Source organism: Chrysemys picta, chromosome 9 (assembly GCF_011386835.1).
Source record: "Chrysemys picta bellii isolate R12L10 chromosome 9, ASM1138683v2, whole genome shotgun sequence".
Classification (NCBI taxonomy): Eukaryota; Metazoa; Chordata; order Testudines; family Emydidae; genus Chrysemys; species Chrysemys picta.
Genome location: NC_088799.1, coordinates 61,696,623 through 61,715,226, shown reverse-complemented (window position 1 = coordinate 61,715,226; position 18,604 = coordinate 61,696,623). Strand labels below are relative to the sequence as shown.

Genomic DNA, 18,604 nt, shown 5'->3' with positions numbered 1-18,604 from the left:
GTTTCTATGCAAAAACGTTTATGTCCCTTCTCAGCTCTGCAGCCCACCACCAGCCCCTCTGTAATCTGGGAATCTCTTACAGGCCAAAATTGCAAGAATGGCTCTTGAGCTTCAAGTCTGTAACATGCTCATCGGTACTTTCTTGTGCCTTTTGCAGGGTTAAGTGAAAGAGGAATCTTTCAATTGTTTAATTTTTTCTGGACACAAGATAAGTTTCAAACTGTGCTAGGACCTTTTCAAATGCTGTCCATGAAAACTATTACAACAGGCAGAGCTGGTAGTACTGCCTATTAAGGTTGTCTGACCTTCCCTGTCCCACACTGAGATGTAGGCAGTGCGACCTAGTGGTTGGAGCAGAATCAGAGGGCAGACCTAGAGGCATGATCAGAAAACTAGCCAATGGTTGGAGACAGGAACCAGAACAGAACCAAAGGGCATTTGTGGTCAGGAGACAAGCCAGTGGTCAGAGCCAGGAGTTAGGAATCAGGAGTTCAGAGGTAGGCACCAACTAGGGCTGGAGCAGAGCAGAAGGGTGGAGCAAGGGCTGAACAGGAAGCAGGTCTGGGGCAGCTGAGGGTGTGGAATACATTGATCAGCCACTGTACTGCTGTTGCTTCAGGATTTAAATGGGAATCTGATGGCTCTTCTGATGAATCAAGAACCACAGTTGCTTGTTGAGAGTCCATTGGGCCCAACCAAGTTTGTTGGGTTGCTAGCATGGGTGGCACGTGGAGCTCCCCTTTGGGGAGGTTAGCCCCAGCTCTGCCCCTTCTGCCCCCACCCCGGCCAGAGGAGCCCCAAGCCGGCCAGAGCCCCAAGATATCCCCCCACCCCCGCGGCCGGAGGAGCCCTGAGCCAGCCAAAGCCCCGAGACACACACACACATACCCCTCGGCTGGAGGAGCCCCGAGACCCCCACCCTTCGGCCGGAGGAGCTGGCTTAATCCCGAGACACCCCTGCCACCTGCCTAGAGGAGCCCCCAACTGGCTGAAGCCCCGAGCTTTCCTGCCCGGAGTCCCGGGCCAGCTGCAGCCTCCCCTCCCCAAAAGCATGCATCTCTTCTCCGGAAAAAGCTTTTGCTATGCCCCATGCAGGTTCCTGGGCGGCTGAGGAGGCGGTAGCACATACTGCTGCCTCAGCTGCCCCAGAACCTGCATGGGGCGTAATAAATCAAAAACTCCCCCACCAAAACCCTGCAACTGGGGTCTAGCGGTCGTAGCAGCGCCAGGGAAGGCTGAGCCTCCCCTGGCCTATACCAGCTGCCCATGGTTGCTAGGCAACCGAGCCTGGAGGCAGCTGAGTTCCTAACATCCCCCCACTGAAGGACTCTGTTTTCAGTTGCTTATAACTTTGCCAAACTTTAGTTTTACATGTTGGGTGTCTGCCTCAAGATGAATTGTTTTGGAAAGTTTCAACCAGAATGGTTCAGCCATTTCCAAGAATGAAGTTAAGGAAATGGATGGAACCAGAGAATGGTTCTGGCTATTGTCACCACAATTGGAAGCCACCTGGACTCTGGCCAGAGGAAGTGGGTGGACTGCTTGGCCAGAGCATGGGGCTGCGCACCCTGCATGTTCTGTGCTCTAGGAGGTGAGGGCAGCCTTGCCTCCTGCTTCTCTCAAGTGGGCTCTGTGGGAGGGTGCTCCCTGGCCCTCTGGAACTCATCATTGGGCCCCTCCTCTATAAGCCCCCCCATGCCACCTGAGCAGGTGGAACAACTTCCAGCCAATCTGCCTCCAAATCATGCCTAGGGAACATGTGTACATGCTTGTGCTTCACACCTTCCATTTCCTCACTCTCATGTCCCATGTGCCCTGAGGGAGAGGGCCTTTAGTTATGGAGGGGCATGTCCCTAGTATGTCAAATACCCATACCTGTTGGCACCTGTGGAGGGTGAGGAAGCCTGGTGGGCCAGTCTGTACTCCACTCTAGTTCCACAGCCTGCCAGAGATATTAGTTGGCAGCTCCACAGAGCCAGGAGCACAGGCATATGGGTGGAGATAGAACTGCTGGTTGTAGTGGAGCCCTTGGCGGTAGCAGAGGAACGCATGCAGCATGCACCATGCCAAGCTATGTGCATGGAAGGCATGTACTATTTGAATTACTGGGGTCAGGGATGTGCCAAATGAACAAACAGCAGAAGGAATGGGGTCAAAGGTTGAAAGGGATGCAATGGGAAAATTGAGCAGAGAACCCTGACGGCACCCACTGTTCCTCAGAGGGGTCTAGAGGCTCAGTGGATGAAGCCTGGAGGAACCCTGCCCAGAGGCATGATCATAGGAGGGAGTGGAAATAGTTGCAGAACACCCACCCATCCAGCTTCCTTCTCCTGGAATGGCAGATGGCCATCTTGACCAGCCCCAGGAGGAAGTTGATGAGGCAGTCTCACAGCTTTGTAGGGGCATGGATGGGGTTCTCATTGATCAGGAGGTGCAGGGAAAAGTGCAGCCAGAATATCAGTGAGAGAGAACCTTACTGGGGCTGCAACCTGACGCTCCCTACATAGATGTGTGCAAGGGTCTCCTTCTCTCCACTAAAGGGACAGGTGTCAGGGGAATTCATGAACTGCATCAGGTAACATGCCCGTGCTTACGGCCCCCTGGAGGATTCACCAGCTAATGCCCCTTGTGGGTCCTGGAACCAGAGTTCTTTGCCCTCCTTTAGTGGCAACAGGTCCTGCCACTTGCTGTTGGGGTGGAACATGGGGATGAGGAAGTGGATGGTATGAAGCATGAGCACAGATGGATGTTCTCTAGGTGCAGTTTGGAGGTGGCTTGGCTGGATGTCACACAGCCAGCTCAGGTGGCATGTTGGGTGGGTAGCTGGAGAGGCTTGCAGGGCGAATTCTGGAAGAGGAAGGGTGCAGATAGGTGGGAAGCCTCCTGCCTCAGGATCCAATCAAGTGAATCAGGAGGCAAGGCTGCCCTCACCTCCTGGAGCACATAACGGGACACGCAGGATGGACAACCTCATGTGTTGGCCAAGCATCACGGGGTTCACCCAGTCCCTCTGGCCATAGTCCAGGAGGTTTCAGATTCTGATGGCACCAGCCAGGACCATCCTCCAGTGCACCAAGGGAGACTCCAGCACCTGCACACAGAGATGGCAGTTGTGTAGCAGCGGTTCCATTAGGAAGTCTTCCCCCTTGGTGGCCAATATGGACCTAGTCACGGAATCTAGCTTCCAGGTCCTGAGGGCATCCTGATAAATGACCAGCAGCTCAGAAAGCTCTCAGGGTGTTATACATGAGACATCTCCCCTAGCAAATTCATGGTCCATTTTGGTCAATTTCACGGCCATAGGATTTTTTAAATTGTAAATTTTATTACTTCAGCTATTTACATCTGAAATGTCACGGTGTTGTAATTGTAGAAGTCCTGACCCAAAAAGGAGTTGTGGGGGGTCGCGAGATTATTGTAGGGGGAGTTGCGGTACTACTACCCTTACTTCTGCACTGCTGCTGATTTAAAATTTTATTAGAGAATGTTTAAAAATAGATGATATAGAGTGTTGAAACGTCAGTTATTAGTCATCGGGGGTAGCATACAGAGTATAGGGGGATGTTAGTATTTTGATATTGGATAGCACATAACACATACTGTCTGCAATATCCCCAATGGGGGGGTATAAGGTGGATGAATCAAGGTACAGTCAGCAAGCAGTGAGGGTACATCACTCATACAGGAATTACAGGCAATCACAGGTATAAATAAGCGGGCCGGGTAATGAGGATAGGATATCCCTCATATGGTGGAGTTCAGTTCGGTTCGGTGGGTTCAGGGCCGGCTCCAGGCACCAGCTTCTCAAGCAGGTGCTTGGGGCGGCCGTTCCGGACAGGGGCGGCAGTTCCAGGTATTCGGCGGCAATTCAGTGGACGGTCCCTCACTCCGCCTGGGAGTGAAGGACCTCCCGCCGAATTGCCGCCGCAGATCGCGATTGCGGCTTTTTTTTTTTTTTTTTTTTTTTTGGTTTTGGCTGCTTGGGGCGGCCAAAACCCTGGAGCCGGCCCTGGGTGGGTTCAGGGGATAAGGTCCAACAGAGGAAGTTTACAGGTCTCTTCCTCATTGTGGATGCACGAAGTCACGCCGGCTCACTCTCGATATTGGCGGTGGCCAGTGATGTGCTCTGTATAAATGTCTCGGGACCATCGGCCGAGAAGCTGATGGCGATGCTGCCTCCAGAGCTGGGCAGCTGGCGAGCAGTAGCTGCTGGCCGGGAGCCCAGCTCTGAAGGCAGAGCAGCCGCCGGTGGCAGCACAGAAGTAAGGATGACATGGTATGGTATTGCCACCTGTACTTCTGCACCGCTGCTGGCGGTGCGGCCTTCAGAGCTGGACACCTGGCCAATAGCCACCACTCTCTGGTTGCCCAGCTCCGAAGCAGTGCAGAAGTAAGGGTGGCAATACTATGACCCCTCTAAAATTATCTTGCGACCCCCTGCGACTCCCTTTTGGGTCAGGACTCCCAATTTGAGAAATACTAGCCTTCCCCCTGAAATCTGTATAGTATAGAGTAAAAGCACACACAAGACCAGATTTCATGGTCGGTGATGCATTTTTCATGGCCATGAATTTGGTAGGGCCCTACCCATGTGGAAAAAGAAGAGCTGACAGCCGTATTGGAGAAGGTGGAGGAAGACATGTGCCAGCACACTCCATGCTGGACTACATGCATGGAAGGTGCATGCCTATTGTGGTTACCTGGAGATGGTGGGCTTAAGCCTGCCCAATGTTAAAGGCTCTCTCCCTCAACTGAGGGGGAGGAGACATTGAATCCAGGCCCCAAGTGAATACCATGGACAACAAATGGAAAAAAAAAAGGCGGGGGGTAGGAGTGAAGGTCAAAGGGGAAAAAAATCCGGGATCTAGAAGGGGACACTGAGCAGAAAACCCCCAACATTCCCCACTGCTCCTCAAAAGGTGTCTAAGGAATCATTGGACACCGCCAAGAAGAACTCTGCGCAGAGGCATGACTTCACAAAGGAACAGAACTAGGCCCCACAGTTGCAGAGCACCCATCAATCCATCCATCTTCCTCCTCCTGGAGTGGTGGATGGCCGACTTGGTCAGCACCAGGAGGAGGTTGATGAGGAAGTCTTGCAATTTTGTGGGGTCATGGATGGTTTGTGCATAAATCAGGATATGCAGGGAGAATTGCAGCCAGAACTTCACTAAGGCCTCCTGGAGGAACCAGAAAAGGGGCTGCTATCTGATGCATCCCATGTAGATGTGCACAAGGGTCTCCCTCTCACCGCACAAAGGACAGGTGTCAGGGGAGTTCATGAACTGTGCTGGGCACACACCCATGCTCATGGCTCCATGGAGGACCTGCCAACGGTATCCCTGGCAGGCTATGGGACCAGAGTAGAGTGCAGACTGACCCCACCAGGGTTCCTTGTCCGCCTTGGGTGGCAGCAGGTCCTGCCTCTTGGTGTCAGGAATGGATGTGAGGGCAAGGGAGTGGATGGTGTGAAGCATGAGTATATACAGATATTTCCTGGATGCAGTTGAGAGATGGACCAACTGGATATTGTGCAGCCGACTAAGGTTGTGTGGCTGGGGAGGCTTGTGGGACACAGGGTTGATAGTTTCAGGAGGGCCAGGGCAAGGGGTGGATGGGGAGCACCGTCCAACAGGGCCTGCTTAAGAAAAGCAAGAGAAGCAGGAGGCAAGGCTGCCCTTACCTTCTGGAGGACATGATGGAGACACACGGTGGACAAGCCCATGCACTGGCCAAGCACAGCAGGGTCCACTGAATCCTTCTGATCAAAGTCCAGACTCTCGTGGTACCAGCCAAGACCAATTTCCAGTACGCCATGGGGGACGCCACTACCTGCACACGTAGATGGGGGTTGTGTGTGAGTATCTCTGTGGACCTGCTTGCAGAAACTAGCTTCTAGATCAGTGATTCTCAAACTTTTGTTCTGGGAGCCCTTTCACATAGCAAGCCTCTGAGTGCGACCCTCCCCCTTATAAAAAATGTTTTTAATTTATATATTGAACACCATTATAAATGCTGGAGGCAAAGCAGGGTTTGGGCTGGAGGCTGACAGCTCGCAACTCCCCACATACTAACCTCACGACCCCCTAGTCTAGGGGTCTCGATCCCCAGTTTGAGAACCCCTGTTCTAGATCCTGAAGAGGTCCTGGTAAAAGACTGGCAGCTCAGAGCAGTCACACTGGAAATCTCTCATGTGAAGATAGAAGAGCTGCTGTTTGGTGCCCTTGGAGGTGGCAGGGAAAGGTGTGCATTAGCACGCTCCATGCTGGACTATGTCTTGCAATATACTGGAGTTGGGTGGGAGTAGACCCACTTCCCCTCCAAAATGAAGGGCCCATCCCCTCAGTTCAGGAGGCGGAACCACTGAGACATGGCTACTATTGATTTCTGGAGACAACAAAAGTAAAAACAGGATCAGGTGTGGGATCAAAGTGAATAATGAGGAATCCAGAGTAGGACACTGCGCATTGACGGTGCCCACTTTTCCTCAAAGGTGTCTGAGGAAGCAGTGGATACCATCGAGAGGAATGTTACCTGGAACCATGATCAGGTAACAGACTGGAAATAGGCCCCACAATCGCAGAGTATGCCCCTCCCCCCATCCAGCTTCCTCCTCCTGGAGTGATGGTTTGCTATCTTGGCCAGACCAGGAGGAGTTGATGATCACGTCTCACAACTTTGTGGGGCCATGGATGAGGTATGAGTGCATCAGTAGGTGCAGGGAGAAATGCAGTCAGAACCTTATTAGCAGGTTCTGGAGGAGCCACAAGAGGGGCTGCAATCGGATGCACTCTACATAAATAGGCAATTCTTGATTTAGTCCCTAGTGGGGCACAGGACCTGGTCCAAGAGGTGAATATAGCTGAACTGCTCTGTAATAGCAACCATATCATAATTAAATTTAACATCGGGGGGGTGGGGGGAGAGAATACCAAGACGCCCACCACAGTAGTATTTAACTTCAGAAAGGGGAACTACCCAAAAATGAGGAAGTTAATTAAACAAAGGGAACAGTCGCAAGAGAGAAATGCCTGCAAGCTGCATGGAAACATTATTAGAAACACCATAACAGAGGCTCAAACTAAATGTATGCCCCAAATAAAAAAAAAGGTAGAGGACCAAAAAAAAAATTCCACCATGGCTAAACAGAATTAAAGAGGCAGTTAGAGGCAAAAAGACATCCTTTAAAAAGTGGACATTAAATTCTGAGGAAACTAGAACAGAGCATAAATTCTGGCAAGTCAAGCAGAATTAGGCAGGCCAAAAAAGAATTTGAAGAGCAACTAGCAAAAGACTCAAAAACTAACAACACACACACACAATTAAGTACATCAGAAGCAGGAAGGCTGCCAAACAGTGGGGCCACTGGACATTGAGGTGCTAAAAGGAGCACTCAAGGAAGACAAAGCCATTGTGGAGAAGCAAAATGAGTTCTTTGCCTCCGTCTTCACTACAGAGGATGGGAGGGAGATTCCCACACCTGAGCCATTCTTTTTTAGTGACAAATCTGAGAAACTGCCCCAGCTTGAGGTGTCATTACAGGAAGTTTTGGAACAAATTGATAAATTAAACCCGGGGTTCTCACAACACATTTTTGGGTGGTCTCAGAGTGTGGCCACCAACTCTTGCTGGGGGCCACTCTCACAATTTTTCCTAAAATACTTACCGGTAATTAACTTTAGGAAAAACAAAGAAATATGCACATAGATATGTCCAAATCCTTGTCATTTATTGATGTAGGATTTTTTTTCAGACTCCATATTAAAAATAACGTACAGTTGTCTCTATTTTTTACTGAACATAAACAGAATAGAAACACAAATAAGGTGCTTTGCACATTCTTGTCCTTTTTCTTTTTTTAATGTAAGAGTTGTTGAGAGTAAGTCTGTTGTGAAAAGTGCTATTAACAAACATACAAATATAACTTTTCACAGCAGATTTACTCAGTCCCAGCAAACCTGGGGACAAATTAAGCCCTGGATGGGGAGGTGGGTACGGAGGCAGCTGGGACTAGTGGCAATGGGGCACTGGGGGAAGCAGCTGGGCCCAAGCCCACCACTGCAGGGCCAGGGAACAGAGGCTAAAGCCCCTTAGCTGGAGCCTGCCACCCGCCACCCCAGGGCTGAAGATGACCCCACTGCCCCCAGGAAGATGAGGAACTCACTGGTTGCCTGCTCCTCCAGCTTGTGTGTCTCCAGAGGGGGGCAGGGCCCAACCACTACTGATGGCCTTGGAGGAGGGGCCAATGCTTTGTGACATCCCCCCACTCTCCCCATCTCTGCCCAGGAGGCTGTGGCCACAAGAAAAACCCCAGGTGGATGCATTTGAGAAACACTGGATTAAACAGTAATAAGTCAGCAGGACCAAATGGGATTCACCCAAGAGTTCTTAAGGAACTCAAATATGAAATTGCAGAACTATTAACTGCCATATGTAACCTAGCACTTAAATCAGCTACCAGATGACTGGAGGATAGCTAATGTGACGCCAATTTTTAAAAAAGACTCCAGAGGAAATCACTGCAGTTACAGGCCAGTAAGCTTAGCTTCGGTACCAGGCAAATTGACTGAAACTATAGTAAAGGACAGAATTATCAGATACATAGATGAACATGATTTGTTAGGGGAAGAGTCAAAATGGCTTTTGTAAATGGAAATCATGCCTCACTAATCTATTAGAATTCTTTGAGGAGGTTAACCAACATGTGGACAAGGTTGATCCAGTGGATATAGGGTACTTGGACTTTCAAAAATTCTTGACAAGGTCCCTCACCCAAGGCTCTTAAGCAAAGTAAGCAGTCATGGGATAAGAGGGAAGGATCTCTCCTGGATCAGTAACTGGTTAAGAGATAGGAAACAAAGGATAGGAATGAATGGTCAGTTTTCACAATGGAGAGAGGGAAATAGTGGTGTTGCCCAGGGATCTGTACTGGAACCTGGGCTGTTCAACAGACTTAAATGATCTGAAAAAGGGGTAAACAATGAGGTGGCAAAGTTTGCAGATGATGCAAAATTACTCCAGACAGTTAAATTCATAGCAGACTGCGAAGAGTTTACAAAGCATTCTCACAAAACTGGGTGACTGGGCAACAAAATGGCAAATGAAATGTGGTGGTTAATAATTGCAAAGTAATGCACATGGGAAAACATAATCCCAACTAAAATATAAAATGATGGGGTCTAAATTAGCTGTTATCAATCAAGAAAGATCTTAGAGTCATTGTGAGTAATTCGCTGAAAACATCCACTCAATGTATAGCGGCAGTCAAAAAAGCTAACATTGGTAGGAACTAGGGCTGTCAAGAGATTAAAAAAATTAATCACAGTTAATCGTGCTGTTAAACAATAATAGAATACTATACTGTATATATATATGGGTGTTTTCCACATTTTCAAATATATTGATTTCAATTACAACAGAATACAAAGTGTACAGTGCTCACTTTATTTTTATTATAAATATTTACACTGTAAACATAAATTGTATTTTTAAATTCACTTAAGTACTGTAGTGCAATCTCTTTCTATGAAAGTTGAACTTACAAATGTAGAATTATGTACAAAAAATGCATTAAAAAACAAAACAAACAATGTAAAACTTTAGAGTCTATAAGTCCACTCGGTCCTACTTCTTGTTCAGCCAATCACCCAGACAAACAAGTTTGTTTACATATGCAGGAGATAATGCTGCTGGCTTCTTATTTACAGTGTCACCTGCAAGTGAGAACAGGCATTCGCATGGCACTGTTGTAGCCAGTGTGGCAAGATACGTGCCAGACGTGCTAAAGATTCATATGTACCTTCATGCTTCAACCATCATTCCAGATGACATGCACCCATGCTGATGATGGGTTCTGCTCAATAACAATCCAAAGCAGTGCAGACCAACGCATGTTCATTTTCATTATCTGAGTCAGATGCCAGCAGCAGGTTGATTTTCTTTTTTGGTGGTTTGGGTTCTGTAGTTTCTGCATTGGAGTGTTGCTCTTTTAAGACTTCTGAAAGCATGTTACACACCCTGTCCCGATCAGATTTTGGAAGGCACTTCAGATTCTTAAATCTTGGGTCGAGTGCTGTAGCTATTTTTAGAAATCTCACATTGGTACCTTCTTTGCATTTTGTCAACTCTGCAGTGAAAATGTTCTTAAAATGAATATGTGCTGGGTCATCATCTGAGACTGCTATAACATGAAATATATGGCAGAATACAGGTCAAACACAGAGCAGGAGACATACAATTCTCCCCCAAGGAGTTCAGTCACAAATTTAATTAACGCATTTTTTTAATGAGCGTCATCAGCATAGAAGCATGTGCTTTGGAATGGTGGCCAAAGTATGAAGGGGCATACAAATGTTTAGCATATCTGGCACACAAATACCTTGCAATGCTGGCTACAAAAGTGCCATGCGAACATCTGTTCTCACTTTCAGGTGACATTGTAAATAAAAAGCGGGCAGCATTATCTTCCGTAAATATAAACAAACTTGTTTCTCTTAGCGACTGGCTGAACAAGAAGTAGGACTGAGTGGACTTGTAGGCTCTAAAGTTTTACTTTGTTTTGTTTTTGAGTGCAATTATGTTAAAAAAATCTACATTTGTAAGTTGCGCTTTCATGATAAAGATATTGCACTACAGTACTCGTATGAGATGAACTGAAAAATACTATTTATTTGGTTTATCATTTTTACAGTACAAATATTTGTAATAAAAATAATTTAAGTGAGTACTATACATTTTGTATTCTGTGTTGCAATTGAAAGCAATATATTTGAAAATGTAGAAAAACATCCAAAATAGTTAATAAATTTAAATTGGTATTCTATTGTTTAACAGTTCAATTAAAACTGCGATTGCCATTAATTTTTTTAATCACGATTAATTTTTTTTAGCTAATCATGTGAGTTAACTGCGATTAATCGACAGCCCTAGTAGGAACCATTAGGAAAGAGATAGGTAATAAAAACAGTAAATATCATAATGCCTCTCTATAAATTCATGATATACTCACACCTTGAATACTGCGTGCAGTTCTGGTCACCCCATCTCAAATCAGATACATTAGAAATGGAAAAGGTACAGAGAAGGGCAACAAAAATGATTATGGGTTTGGAGCAGCTCCCATATGAGAAGAGATTAAAAGACTGGGACTGTTCATCTTGGAAAAGAGATGACTAAGGGGGGGAATATGATAGAGGTCTATGTAATCATGAATGGAGTGGAGAAAGGGAATAAGAAAGTTATTTACCCCTTCACATAACAAGAACCAGGGGTGATTCAATGAAATTAGTAAGCAGCAGGTTTAAAACATAAGGAAGTAAAGTACTTCATACAATGCATAGTCAACCTATGGAACTCATTGCCAGGGGATGTCATGAAAGCCAGAAGTATAACTGCCAGATGCTGGGACCAGATGACGGGATGGACCCCTTGATAATTGCCCTATTCTGTTAATTCCTTTTGAAGCATCTGGCATTGGCCACTGTCAGCAGACAGGATACTGGACTAGATGGACCACTGGTTTAACACAGTGTGGCTGTTCTTATGTTCTTAAATAAAAAGAAAATAACCTCTACTCCTACTCAGGATTTCCCTGTTTATGCACCCCAGGATTCCATTAGTCCTTTTGGCCACAGCGTTACACTGGGAGCTCATGTTCAGCTGATTATCCATCAGAGCCCCAAATCTTTTCCAGTCACTGCTTCCTTGGATAGACTAGAGTTCCCCTGTAAGTATGACCTACATTGTTTGTTCCCAGTGTATACATTTACATTTGGCCATACTAGAATGCCTATTATTTGCTTGTCCCTAGTTTTCCAAATGATCCAGATCACTCTGTATCAGTGATCCGTCCTACCCCAATTTTTGGGTCATCTGTAAACTTTCAGTGATGATTTCTTCCAAGTCATTAATAAAAATGTTAAATAGTGTAGGGCCATTTAACTCCTTCTTATTGTCCTTACCTCTGCTGAGCATAGAATTTGCCTTTGCTTCCATGATAAAAAAATTGATAATTCCTACCTTCTGATTTATCATCATTACCAACTTCCCCTTTGTTCTATTTGTTATATATAATTTTTTATAGCTGCCTTCACTTCCCTCTGAGCCAGGTTGGTTTTTTTTAAACCCATACAGTCTGCTTCCTCAACTGTGGGATTGTAGTTTTTGGGCAATCTGTAAAATGGTGATACTATTCCCTCACCTCACACAGGTGAAGATACATTAATATGTTTGTGAAGCACTCAGATACTATAGTGATTAGCACCACAGAAAAGCCCATGAGCAGGGTTTGAGTAGTATGCAGTAAATAAGGCAAGGGACCATGCACTGAACAGCAAGGATACAACAAAATATTGAATAGCTCCTCATTAAATAAGTGGTGACATACTATTTTTTCCAGAGGAGCCTTGCCTCATTCAGAGCACAGGGTGGATGAATAGTTCATTTAAAGACTGTATTATAATGCTTGGGTATAAGGGGGGAGGGAGAGGAGATTAAGGCTGCATGAGCAACCTTCATTTTGGCTGTGTGTGTGTGTGTGTGTGTGTGTGTGTGTGTGTGTGTGTGTGTGTGTGTGTGTGTGTGTGTGTGTGTGTGTGTGTGTGTGTGTGTGTGTGTGTGTGTGTGTGTGTGTGTGTGTGTGTGTGTACACAAAATAAATATCTAGGGCCTTTGCACCAGCTACAGTTAAGGCCTCTTTCCTAGCACCACTTATTGTGTTTCCATCTACTGTAGTCAGATAAAAGAACCACCTATTTTTGAAATGCTTCCAAGATTCCCCCACTTTTTTGTCTCCAAACCTTAATTCTGGGGCTGGTTTCAGCCACCCACCCATCCATCCTGGTTGTGTACATGTCAAATCCCTCTGCTCCTGGTATCCCATGTTGTTCTTTGTATTACAGTGATGAGAGCTTGCAGTTAACTATTTTTATTCAAGTATTCTATGACCTAGAAAGCAGAGACTGATGAATTCTGCAGCCTGCTACTATGTGTTCCGCTTCTCATAGTCTTGAGCATCATCTGGTCCCTCTGCTATCGCATAGTGCAACCCACCACCAACAGGGTTGCCTGCTCCCATGATTATAATCACAAATCTTGCAATATTTGGTGTTTTAAAGCCCCAGCTCTCGGAGTCATGGGATTACATGAGAATCTCAGCTTTTAGTTAAAAAACTAGTACATTTCTAGCCTTCCTGGGTGTGAAGAAGTGCTTGAAAACCTAAAGGCTCAGAAGCCAGAAGGCAAAGAAAAAGAACCCATATATATTGTTTTCTTTTTAAGTCTCTAGATTTTTTTTAAGCCCAGCACCTGATTTTTGTAGCTTAACTCATTGTTTTTGAATGGTTGGGATTGGTGATGCTGCCCCCAGCCTGCTATCCCCCAGCCTACTCTGCCCCCTTTGTTTTCCAGTGGCCTGCTTCTGTCCCTGTCCCACACACACCACACCCTGCTTCCCTCCCTGTCCCACCCTGTCTTCTCACCTATTCTAGGCCCCAACATGCCTCCCCCGTCTCAAATGGAAGAAAGGGGACGTTGATAGGAATTGTAAAAAATTGAAAAGGGAAGCCAAGGGGACACAAGGAGAAACCTAAGGCCAGTAGAGTTAAGGACATTAGGGGGAAAAAAAATCCTGATAATGGTATTGGTCCATTACTAGATGGAAATGTAGAGTTAAGGACATTAGGGGGAAAAAAAATCCTGATAATGGTATTGGTCCATTACTAGATGGAAATGGTAGAATTAGCAATTATAAGGAAGAAAAAGTAGAGGTGTTCATTAAATATTTCTGTTCTGTATTTGGGGGAAATAAACATGGCAGTTTTATATGGCAATAACATTACATTCTTTTCTTTCTACTAGTATCTCTGGAGGATGTTAAACAGAAGCTATTAATATTACACATTTTTAAATCAGCAGGTCCATATAACTTGCATCCAAGCACTTTAAAAGATCTGGCTGAGGAGCTCACTGGACCGTTAATGTTGATTTTCAATAAGTCTTGGAACACTGAGGAAGTTCCAGAAGACAGGAAGAAAACTAATGTCATGCCAATATTTAAAAAGGGTAAATGGGATGACCCAGGTAGTTCTAAGCCTGTCAGCCTAACATTGATAACAGGCAAGATAATGGAGCGGCTGATATGGAACTCGATTAATAATGAACAAAAGGAGGGTAATGTAATTAATGCAAATCAACATGAGTTTATGGAAAATAGATCCTATCAAACTAACTTGATATCATTTTTTATGAGATTGCAAGTTTGGCTGATAAAGGTAATAGTGTTGATGTAATAGACTTAGATTGCTGTAAGGTGTTTGACTTGATACCACACAATATTTTGATTAAAATACTAGGAAGGATATAAAATTCACATGGCACATATTAAATGGATTAAAACTGGCTAACTGATAGGTGTCAACATTTAATTGTGAATGGGGAATAGTCATCAAACGTGTCTGTTTCCAGTGGGATCCCACAGGGATCAGTTCTTGGCCCAACGCTATTTAACATTTTCATCAGTGACATGGAACAAAAACAAAATCATCACTGATAAAGGTTGTAGATGAGACAAAATTTGGGAAGTGGTAAATAATGAAAAGGACAGAGTGGTCGCTCTGCTGAGAAGAGCACTGAGGGAGGGGAGAAGGGGGTGACCCTGCAGCGGAGAGGGATCTGGGGAGAAGAGTAGGGGAGTGGCCCTGCTGAGGAGAGGGTCCCGAGGAGTATTGTGAAGCGATTTAGACACTCCCAGCAGAGGGCTCCTACCCCTGCCTGACAGCCAAAAACATAATTAAAAAAAATTAATAGGCCACAATGAGAGGAGGAAAACCTAGAAGAGGGAGGCTCTGGGGAGGCAGGAGATTGCCAGGCCATGGAGGGATGGGATTAAGGTCAAGAAGGTGATCCATGGGCAGCTCTAATGTGCAAACTTGTCCAGGGGATGAGGATAGGCTGGTTGGGGGCATAGGAGACCAGGACAGGCATAGAAGGGGGACTAAGCAAGGCAGATTCTTTTCCCTACATAGTAACCTTAAATATTGAAATCCCCATCTGCTTTCTCCAGATTCCACCCAGGGGGAGCCACTGCCCCAAACAGCATCCCTCTCATGGACTCGCCCTGTTATTGTTTGGGAATTCTCATAAATGCTTGAGCTTCTTCTCACTCTTACTGAGATGTTTGCCTCAGTAACACCCGGTGGCAGCATATTCTACAGGTTATTTATAGTCCAAGCAAATAAATAAATAAATAAATAAATAATTTTAAAAAACCATTTCCTTTTGTCAGTTTTAAATGTGCTGCCTTTTCATTCCATCCAAAGCTTTCTTATCTTTTGAGACAGGTCAAATAGGCCTTCTCTGGACCCTCTTTTATTGCACAGGCCTCTGCACAGCTCCCTCACTCTTCCTCACAGATGAAGAAATTCTAGTTTTTAAATCTTCATACGCAGGGGCCTGGTCCTGTCATGACCATCCTTCCTGATGCCTCATCACTTTTGCTTCCTTTCTCTGAACTTTCTGACTCTGAGGTTTACAGATTCAGAGATTTGAAGGCCTGGAGGGGCCATCTACTCTGATGCAAGCCGGAGAGTCCACCCTGCAATTTCTACATCAAACTGAAATCTGTCGCCAACCAGAGGCGCAGGTACACAGTTGCAGTGCTGGGAGGGAATTCCATTGCTAAATCAGTTGTCCCAGTTTCTCTCCCCAGCCAAAGTCAGAGGAAAACACCTGCTCCCGGCCCTGTAGCACAAGAACCACTCAAGCTGCAGTGGCTTCTTTATTCCTGACGAATTTCAGAGGCTATTCCTGCAGGACCCACCCATCGACCCATACACACACACACACACACACACAGTCCTCTCTCTAAGCACAGGTTCCTCCAATGGCTGCCAGTCCAATCTCCTGCTCAGACCAAACTCTGAGTCCTCCCCTAAGCTCATGGTCACTTGAGATCAGTCAGATTTGACACACCTGCCATTGTGATTCTCTCGCTCACTTCACAGCAGCCAAACTTCACTAGCCTCTTCATCCTTCACCTGGACTGCCGGCTGGCTAGGACTCAGTGCTTGGCTGTGTGTGCACCACCACACCTGGCATTAGAACATGCTCCTTGCTGGTATGGGAAGTACTAGCCTCCTTCACTGAGGCTCCTCTGCTCTGTAAACCTGGTTTTGACGTAGCCTGGAAAGTAGGCCAGTAAGAGCGAACTGCAGCCGATTGCAGCACTCTCAGGGGACGCTCTGTGCTTGTGCATCTAGAGGAAGGCATGTGCATTAATAGATCCACTTCTCTCTGGGGGTTACCACATGCAAGAGGAGACTTATGTAATGGTGCAAAGGGTTGTTTTTCATTTGCTCTCTAATTACAGAAGCTCCTTTACCCTCCGAATTTCACAACAGAAAAATCTGACTTATCATACAGCACCCAACACTGCTGCTGCAATCTTCTCTGCAGCCAGCAGCCTGGCTGGCACAAGAGATGAACAAGGCCTGACTGTGCCACAGTAAGGACAGTGCTCTAGAGCAGGGAATTCCATGCTGAGGGGACAGCTTGGTGATCTAAAACAGGTGTTTGCCCAGTGGGAAAATAGTGAGGTGTTAGGACAGCCAATTTCCAGCAGAGAAAGTATGTTCTTGCACAGAAGACTCCCTGTCACAATAGTGCTGACATGGCAGATTTCCTCCCAAGGAGGTGTGTACAGCTTCTAGTCTAATCAGGTTCTTATATCATGTCCATCACCATGGTGTCTGAGTGACTTCCAGCTCTGCATTAAGGGATGCAACTAACAGCTGTCAGATGTGGTTCTCTACTTATTCTTTCTCTCTGCAGGGGAAAGTTACCTGTGGATTTTATTTTTTTATTAAACAAATATTAATCTCTGTCCTTTGTGATGTGATTATAGAAGGCAGGTGGAAGGAGTGTGACCTGCACTTGCAATGGAAGGTGATGAGGTTTGCAGGGGGAATTCATTCCAGTGTGTAACCAGTTCCAGAGAAAGCTCTGTCCCCTACTCAGACAAGTCTTGCCTTGCGGTGGGTGGGGCCTGAGGAGCAGTGCTGCGACTGTGGTGCTCTGTCTGGAGCTTTAGGGGATCTGCTAGGTAACCTGGGCACAGGCTGTGGAGCACCTTGAGAAGCAGGACCGGTATCTTGATTTTGACATGATGCCTGATGGGAAGCCAGTGTAGAGAGTGAAGAGCAAGTCTGACGCGCTTGCAGAAACCTGTGTTGCTGAGAAGACACATTGCAGCATTCTGTACAAGCTGGAGTTTCCTGACAGCTTGTGGCTCCACATCCAGGTATATCACATTGTTACAGCCAGCTGGGAGAGAGCAAAGACATTACTGAGGCCAGATCCTCATCCACTAGGGTGGGACAGGAGCGCTTCGCTAGCCAGAGATGGCAGGATGTTACTTGCAGACGCTCCTAGACGAGCACTTAGCATAAGTGAGTAATCTAGAGCACTCCTAAAGTGAGGATGGACGTGATACAGTGGTGGACATACACCTTTAGCCAGAGGAGATGACACTGCTGCCAGTTCCTCCAACGATGACAAAAATAGGTTAAAAGAGGAAGCAGCCTGCATCCTGGGGGGCTGCATGACTGCTGGGCAATATTTACTGCCACAGATGGTGAAGGACAGATGGAGCTGCCTGTAAATGCTAAATAGGCCTGGAAAGAGAATTGACCCTTGTAGGACTCCCCCAGTGAGAAGTCTGGGTGCAGAGGTGCAATTTCCCCATCACTGCCCTTTCAGTGTATCCCTCCAGAAGGGCTCGCACCAGTTCAGTGCATTCCCCTAGACCTCGATACATCCAGGAGCGGGGGTTCTTCAGCACTAGTCAGGCAATTGCATGTTCGAAGGCGGGGCGGGGGAGAAAGGGGAGGAAGAGTCTCTTCCTCTCCTGATTGAGGAGTTGACTGTCTCAGCGAGGAGGGGCACCGCTTGCTCAGGATTCTTAAATCAGCCAGAAGGCAGATTCACAGGTCAGGTCTCTTTCAGTGTCCAGTACACTCACTGGTGTAAATGAGCAAAACTCCAGGAATGCTAGAGGGCTTTTTGTAGGGTGGTGGAGGGGGCTTGGATCCATGTGGCCTGAGGAGCCTTCCCAAATGCAGATGAACTTCTCAGCTCTCTGCCAAGGCAACATAACAGGATCTAGAGCTGGCATTCAGGTCCGGGAGATGGTGGGATATTCTAGAACCTATGTCTCCATCCACATCCTGACTTGGTTTGGAACAGAGCTTGCTGGCATGTCTATGGAGAGGGTCTCCATCCTGGTGCTAGGATACCAGCTGGGCTCTACCCATGAGGCTGCAATGCTGTTCTACAGCAAACTAGTTTTCATCTTCCTATCTGCCAGGAGGCCGAGGCTCTGAGAAGGGAAGTGGAACCTTGTTTGCTAAGCGGAGGAGGGTTCTCATTTCTCTGAAGGCTGCCGCTCTCTGGGTGGGAGTTCTTAGCTTTCCCATGTCTGAGTGACTTTAGTTTTGTACACATGTAATTGCTGAAGGGGTCTGAAGAACAAACTGTCACGAGCTGCCATTTGGGGGGCCTGTGCAATACTGGCTGGGGGTTCTTGCTGACCGGCAGCTGCAGACTTTCT

General features: G+C 46.5%; 1 protein-coding gene across 2 annotated transcripts in view; it reads right to left on the bottom strand.

Annotated features, from left to right (window-relative positions):
- The window catches only part of UTP14A (UTP14A small subunit processome component), a 43,057-nt gene that overhangs the window by 1,678 nt on the left and 22,775 nt on the right, over positions 1 to 18,604 (bottom strand). For both annotated transcript variants that reach the window (XM_008175172.4, XM_042853363.2), the window contains exon 15: positions 5,684 to 5,832. In XM_008175172.4, coding sequence (XP_008173394.2) covers positions 5,684 to 5,832 — 149 coding nt within the window. The remainder of the gene's footprint in view (positions 1 to 5,683; positions 5,833 to 18,604) is intronic.